Source organism: Ceratosolen solmsi, unplaced genomic scaffold, assembly GCF_000503995.2.
Source record: "Ceratosolen solmsi marchali unplaced genomic scaffold, CerSol_1.0 scaffold57, whole genome shotgun sequence".
Lineage (NCBI taxonomy): Eukaryota > Metazoa > Arthropoda > Insecta > Hymenoptera > Agaonidae > Ceratosolen > Ceratosolen solmsi.
This window is the reverse complement of record NW_011948427.1, coordinates 4,293,956-4,301,931: the sequence shown is the minus strand read 5'-3', so window position 1 is coordinate 4,301,931 and position 7,976 is coordinate 4,293,956. Positions and strand designations below refer to the sequence as shown.

The 7,976-nt window shown below is 34.2% G+C and overlaps 1 protein-coding gene across 1 annotated transcript in view; it reads right to left on the bottom strand.

The window, feature by feature from the left end:
• Positions 1 to 2,036, bottom strand: part of mof (males absent on the first) — a 4,363-nt gene extending 2,327 nt beyond the window's left edge. Inside the window, exon 1 of the mRNA XM_011501133.1 lies at positions 1,746 to 2,036. Within this exon, the coding sequence (XP_011499435.1) occupies positions 1,746 to 1,856 (111 nt within the window). The 5' untranslated portion in view covers positions 1,857 to 2,036. The remainder of the gene's footprint in view (positions 1 to 1,745) is intronic.
• Positions 2,037 to 7,976: the final 5,940 nt, after the last annotated feature.

Genomic DNA, 7,976 nt, shown 5'->3' with positions numbered 1-7,976 from the left:
CTATTAAAAAGATCGAGTAAATTATATAGATTTCATTGATTTTATATAAAGTACAATATATCAACTTAATTTTTATCTAAAATTCGCAGTCGATGTAATTATAAATAATAGATTGTCACAGTGAAGTCTAGAACGTCACAGTGTTTGAATGAACCTTCATAAAAGGCCATATTCTTAATCTCCTTACAATTAGTAATAAAATTATAAAAATTATACGCTAAATTATTAATCAATATGAAGTAGCTGACAAAAATATCTTCCTAATAAAGTACAAATTTATATATAAGATATTTACATTGTTACTTTACTTTCTTTTGCATTTTGTATCAATAAATTTAATGAAAATTAATCGAAACAAAATTAAGTGAACAAGTAAGTGAACAAGTATGTGTGAAAGTCAATTTGAAATAAATGAAATGAAAATTAATTTGAAATTCTAAAATTGTTATTATAGTCCTAACTCATAAAACAATAATACTTTCTGCATTGAAAAATATTTCAAATTAAAATATCCATAATTATAGAAATATTTTACAATCTCATGACTATGAAATATTCTATCTAATACACGTATGCGTACATCTCTTCTCTATGTAATTTGTTATTACAATTTATTTTAATATAACGTATGAAATGGTTTATGAATTAGCAAATATTAGTTGAATAATCATGAACTCATGAAATATATTACAAACAAGGTCAAGCGCATCGTGCAACATTATATGGTAATGCTACATATAATATATTTAGAATAAAATGTAGAATTAAATCAGTAAAATGATATGCATGAATTAACGCACATCTGATGGTTATAAAGGACATGTAATATGAATAAGGCAAATAAAAGTTTGTCAGTGGAACCCGGACAAAAATTTAACAAAAACATAAATTCATAAAGTACACAAAACTTAGGTCTTACTTTTTGTGGATTATATAATAATTTTAAAAAATATCACAAACTTCAATGATGTTTCATTCTTTTTAGGAGAATTTGAAACTCTCGCGAAATGTAAGAGGTAAGAGAACCGTAAGTACGCCAGAGGATTATTGTATCATCATGGTGGTATCCTCGTCTTTTACACGATGCATTGTGAAGGAAAAATACAGCTGGAGCCGAGCATTGGCGAAATCGCCCGAATGTCGCCGAGCACGACAATAACAGTCTAGGTATAGATATATCTATCGCATCACGATCTTTCAGCGCAGAAGGCGAAAGAATTGGTGAATAGGATGGGGATAGGGAAAGGAAGCCGTGCATGTGCGCGTGAAACGTCAGTGCACGCTGCGGAAGCCGAAATGTCTGTCCCCTCCATAGCGCCGGCAGCAGCACGTGGTAAACGTCTCGATTATTCGCTGACCCGAAATAGTCCACGGATGGTGAAAAGAAAAGGCGAGCACTCGAGGTTCCCTTTCTCTCTTTCAAAAAATGAGGCGATTCTTGAAAGGTTGGAAGGGAGGGAGCCGCAAATCGCGAAACTTCCCGGCACGGGACAAACCGGCAGACTCGGTGAACGCGACACGGGAGAGGGATACGGAGGCAATGTTAAAGCGACGGAGAGAAGGAACGATAAATGGATAGAGAGAGAGAGAGAGAGAGAGAGAGAGAGAGAGAGATCATGCGATATTATATATATATATATATATATATATATATATATAGACAGAGAGAGAGAGAGAGAGAGGGAGGGAAAAAGATAAAGACAGATGCACACCAGGCTCGTAATTTCATACACTTATCGATACTCACGCCAAGAGTCATCGGATCTGCGCACGAGGTAATGCTCGCCGATGTCGAGCGGCATCTCCTCGAGGCTGTCGGCATCGTCGCCCGAGCCCTTGCTGCCATTGGAAAGCATAGCGCCGGTGTTGGTCTCGCACTTTTCTTGCTTGATGGCCTGAGGCGAGGAGGGCAGCAAAGAGGGCTGATGGTGCTGATGCTCCTTCGTCCCTGGCTGCTCTTTAGTTCGCTGATTATGATGATTATTGTGGTGATGACGATGGTGATGATGATGATGGTGGTGATGGTGGCCGTGATGATGATGATGATTATTATTGTTGTGCTGCTGATTTGATGGCTGCTGTTGCTGCTGTTGCTGCAGCTGCTGTGGTTGCTGTTGCTGTTGTTGTTGTTGTTGCTGTTGCTGTTGCTGTTGCTGCTGCTGCTGCTGCTGTTGTTGTTGTTGTTGTTGCTGTTGTTGCTGTTGTTGCTGTTGCTCGAGCTCCGCCATTTCCTCACGACTCTGCACACGTAGACCTCCCGCGCGCTGCTGCCGTAGCGCTCGACGCTCCTCTACGAAAATGCGCACACGCGACGGCTCTGCGGCCCCGTCGGACTCCGCGTTGTTGGGCAGTTTGGCCGGAGAAGGAAAGAGACGCCGCGAGTGCCGCCGCGACATGGCCGCGGAGACGCGCACCGCCGTTCATGAACCTGCGATTTGCCATTTGCGCGCGATCTTCTCCCTCCCTATTGGGTGCTCTCAGAGAATATAGCCAGTGGCGCCATGTTGCCGACGTAGGGCGCCCTAGCCGCCCTAGCAGCACACGTTGACTTTTAGCGCGAGACATTTAAACTTATTGGCGGCGAAGGAAGAGAAGGAGGAGAAAGAGAGTCGCGCGCGTTGTCCCTCGACGCCTAACTAAGCCAAAATGCGCTTCGGTGCATTTCTCCCCCAGCTGAAATATTCTCTGCTTAGCTTCGAATCGAGTTGCTTTGCAATGAAAAAGTTAAGCAAATGGGTGGCGGCGGGTATCGCCGAGTCTCTTTAATTCGTTCATTTTTAACGTTGCTTCTTCAAACACTACCTATATGTCCAACAACATTTTACCGTTGTTGTCGTTAGTAGCGTTAGTAGTAGCAGCAGCACCAGCAGCAGCAGCAGCGATGGTAGGGTTCCTTGGTTCCTTCATTAATTTTAATTATAATTTAATCTTCCTGCGAATTGAGCTTGTGAGAAAAGAAAGAAAAAAACATTTTTAAAATAATGGAGTCGAGTAGTTAAGTACGCTGTATTTTAAAATACTTTGTTTTAATTCTTAACTTTAACGCAATTACAGAGACTTTCCCCCAAGTACTTAGACCTTGTCAAATGTTTTAAAGGAAACGATTTGATGCCGCTAACGAGCGCAGTATAGAGCGGGAACGACGATATCACCAAACATACAATGTTAATTATTTGCAAAGAAATTTCATTTTCTATCTTGATTTTCAAATGTGGTGGTGGTGGTGGTGGTGGTGGTGGTGGTGGTGGTGGTGGTGGTGGTGGTGGTGGTGGTGGTGGTGGTGGTGGTGGTGGTGGTGGTGGTGGTGGTGGTGGTGGTGGTGGTGCCTGACTTTAAATGGTTCTCTTCGGACGGTAAACACTAGAGGGAATGGTATTGTAGTCGATCAGTAGATGGCCGAGTATGCGAATAGAACGTTCAAACTGACTCGAGTTATTTATATGTTTGGATAAGAAACGATGTCGATTGGTTTGTACACTCGTTATTCTAGCTACGCTTATAGTTATAACAACTTGATACAGTAACCTTGGAAAGTTTAGAAGGCGTTGGGAGGCCGTGGTGCGTTCGTCGGTCAATTATGTATGAGAGGATTCCCTAACGTTGGACAAAGTCCTATGTTATTAGTACGGTAACATCGCGCAGGCTCTTGAATAATCTCGGTCGCAATGATTGTCTGCCTAGCGCGAAGTTCACGATGTCGGGGTAAAGTCGTATCCGCGAGAACTTGACAAGTGCAGTGCCTTGATTCTACTGTGGCTAGTGTCAATTTCAATTGCAATCCTTCTAGTGCGACGATTCTTCTTTACTTTTGAGGTTATTTTTGTTTCTCGTCAGCCCCTCAAGGTTAAACAAGTAAGCACGAATGCGCTATTATGGCTACTTATACCTCCTGCAATTTTCACGTTCCACGATATTACGAGGAATGACTCGACTGACGAAGCCAACCCATCGCCTTACATGTCATTGTTTATATTAGCTCGACCTAACCTATATTCCGGCTCACCAAATACCTGTCATTGAGATTGTCGATTGGGATTTTTTGTTATACATTCATTGACTGTGCCAATACCCTAATTTCCCTGTACCAATGAATGAATGGCCTTTCCCAACGCAATGCATACCACGTAAATCCGAGTTAGCGGTAGAAAATATTTTATGAAAGCGAGAATAAATGATTGGCGATTAATATGCTTAGTATACCTAACGACCTTGAATCAATAAGCGATTTAAGCGATATATTCTATGAGTATTATCTTACATCAGAAATTAATAAAACAAATGTTCGCTGAATAAGACTTATAAAAGGACAAATTGAATTCACGATTTATAACCTTCGATAGCTCAGTTGGTAGAGCGGTGGACTGTAGTGGGAAATTAGATTCAGAAATCCATAGGTCGCTGGTTCATTTGTTTTTTTTTTTTTTTTTTTTTTTTTTAATTTATTTCTTTATTTTATTGATGTGTTATTTTACTCGTTTCTATTACAAAAGATTCGATTACTTTTTTTTTCTACTATACTTTATTACATTGGCTTTTTATAAAAATAGATGGAATTAAATATCATTCAGTTGTATTGAAGTGCTATGATGAAATACATTGTGTACATTGTATTTTTAACTGAAAAAAAGTATTGATACTTTACATTGTAATGATCGGTTTTCAAATATCTGCATTTTATTTTAAATCACGAATATGTAGAAAAGCTTATCTAATTGTTCAAATTGCAACTTTCGAATGTAATATTTAAACGTATAATATAATATGCGTTAATTTTCCTATTGAGCCGATAAATCGCACAATAAAAAATTGTTTGGCAAATTATTTTGACTACATATTGTTTTAATTTAACTGTATACGGATTATATTTTTTTTTTACATAAACAACAATAAAATTCAATATATATTTATTATACATTGAATCTGAAATATTAAATGATTCTTAAAAATTTTAAGGCGATCCAGGATTACATAGCAAAAAGAAGTTATTACTTTGCATTGATTTTTCCATTAATTAAATTCTGGAACAGATATTGCCATATTAATAATAAAATTCGATTTGCTATGCTTTTTTATATAAATTATATCTGACAGTTGTAAAATTTAAGTACTGGCTATTAAGTATATTCATTTTTTTTTTTCATGTATGAAGAGTGAACTAAAATATATTTTGTAAATAAATATTTTTGATAGATGTTTTTTGAATCGTTATAAAAATACAAAATTTCTATGTTTTTTTATAAATTATTTTACATTTGTCAAAAGACTGATATAACCGTCTAATTATACCACTTTGGTCATTGTCGTATAAATACATGCAGATTTTGCTGTTCTCGTAGTAACGTAAGTTGACCTACATAAAACTACACAAATGCATAAATTTTTTGTATGTATCGTAATATTTATCGCTTACTTTTTAAATAAATCTTTATATGGTATAATGAAATGGAAGCAATATTATTAGGAAGGAAAATAATTCGTATATTCATTATTTATGATAAACGAAGTTATAAAATTAAAATTACTGCAAGCCTAATTTTTAAATCACATAATTTCCATTGAATTTCCATTGAATTTCCATTTCCAATAAAAAATACAATAAAACTAATAAAAAAGAGTAAACGAGAAGATCAAGAATAAAAATTCGACTATTACATAGAATAATTTGTTCCTAATTATATAGTACCGTAAATAATTAATTTTTGTACACACACACACACACACGCACGCACACACACATATTATTATTATTAATGCTTATTGATTAAAAAATTGAAGGACATTATTCATAATTCCAAATGCGACTTCCACTTAATGCCTTTATCTATAAATTTTGATATTAATTTTTACCAGCCCTTTTTATAATATTTTTTATAACAATGTATATTTCAACGTTTCTATACTTATTTAAAATTCGAAAATTAATTAAAAGAAATTATATTTATAAATTATTTTAAAATAATTACTATCAGCTAGTAAATTAATTTTTGAGATCGTTGATAATCATATATATTTTTTTCTGGTTTTTAGTTAGATTTTTTTTTTTTTTATTATTTAAGGGTAATAATGAGACAACGTATTTCTAAGAAAATTTAGAGTTTCAGAGAGATTTGAAATAACTTTAAATTCAGTTTATTTATATCAAATTTGTTATTTATAATCATAGACGAACAAGATTTTTACACGAATGATAGAACTAGTAGCAAATTTTTATTTTGTTTTTTAATAATAGTTTATTATTATTGGTTATCGATATTAAAAAAAAAAACAAAACAAAAAAAACAAAAAAAAAACCGTTAGAGTTTATTAGTTGTTTTTGAAGGTTTTCCTAGTTAATACATTTTTGGACATATTCGTTGAAAAAGCACATATATTCGTGTTCATGTAGTAAAGGTAGTAAATCAAAAATGTCCGTCGTATTTACGAAAGAAGTACATTTATAATACTTAAGTCCATCAGCTGAAATACATCATTTCAGATGTGTGCGCATAAATTTTTTATTCTTATGCATTATCTCATATATAATTTTACAATGCGTTTGACCACTTAAATTAATTTATATTTCTTTTATTTTTAATATATAAAAAGAAAATTAATTTGAAAAATCCATTTGTTTAATTCTATCTTTCACTTATCTATATATATATATATATATATATATATATATATTTTTTTTTTTTGTTTTTTAAAGAAATGTCATTTAAAATTTTATATGCCTATAGTATATTAGATAATAAATATCATTAATAAATGTTAAATGATTTTAGTTATTTATAAGGAGAATTTTGTGGACACATGTTTTTTATTTATTAATTAAATAATATGTTATACATGTATGTGAATCTTTTATTACGAGTCTGAATTATTGATATTGTATAAAATAGAAATAGATGGAAGAAAGAAAATTGCATTAATATAAATATTCGGTATGTTGAGACCCTATTTTGCGAAAGAATGAAAATATTATTCAAAATGAAGAATGAAAATAAATATTATTAAAATCAATGATCGTATGATATAAAATTTGAATTAATTCCAATTGGAATTGTGGAATTTTAAAAGAATGCCTACGATATAAAAGGCCGCACCGCACAGCATCATAACGAGTTACTATCTAACAGAAGATCATGATCCTCCGATTTTATCGTAGCTCTTGACAGATGTTACTCTACATAAAGGATATGATGTAGTGGTGATTGCCGGTTGCGTTGTCAATGTGCGCCAGTTTCCTCTTTATTCATTTCCGATACCGTTGAAACTTTACATTCTCAACTCATCTATATTCCCACGGATTTTTCTTTTTTACCGCTGAATAATGTCCTCCCTATTATTTTCCTACACATATGCTACAATTATTTTTATATTCGTCTACGGTAATACACTGCACTCGGGTGTCGATGTTTTAACAATCTAGAATAATCTGTATATTATCAGAGAGATTGGAGTTGCATTGTGTAGTGAAGATTGATTTTTCAGTTATATTAACGTAAGCGACGCGGCGTGCGCAACGCTAATTATTTATTGCTATTACGATACATTATTTAACAATAAATAACAGGCACGATGTAAATACAATTCTATAAATATATTTTCGTAAGAATCGAATATTTATGATACTGTGCGGATTTGCGTAAGTGAAATCTATTTACTTAGATTATTTTGCATTACGTTATGGACTGATATACGTGAAAGAATTTTAATTAACAAAGGGGAGGCAAAAATGTAAAAGCCAATGAGAATGCGGTATTGTTGTAGCCGGTAAGGCACAGCAATAATTGAACACCTTAAATATCAAAATTACGACTTCAGAGATTGATAATCTGGGACTCGGAAAATCCCTAGAGATGTATCTCTGAGCGCATGAAAAATAAGGAAAAAATAAAAAACTGCCAGGAAGGGTCGAGCGAGAGTAAATAGCGGCCCTTGAGTGGGTGGTTGGGCGGTTGAGGGGGGAGGGAGGAGAGAACGAGATAGGCGAG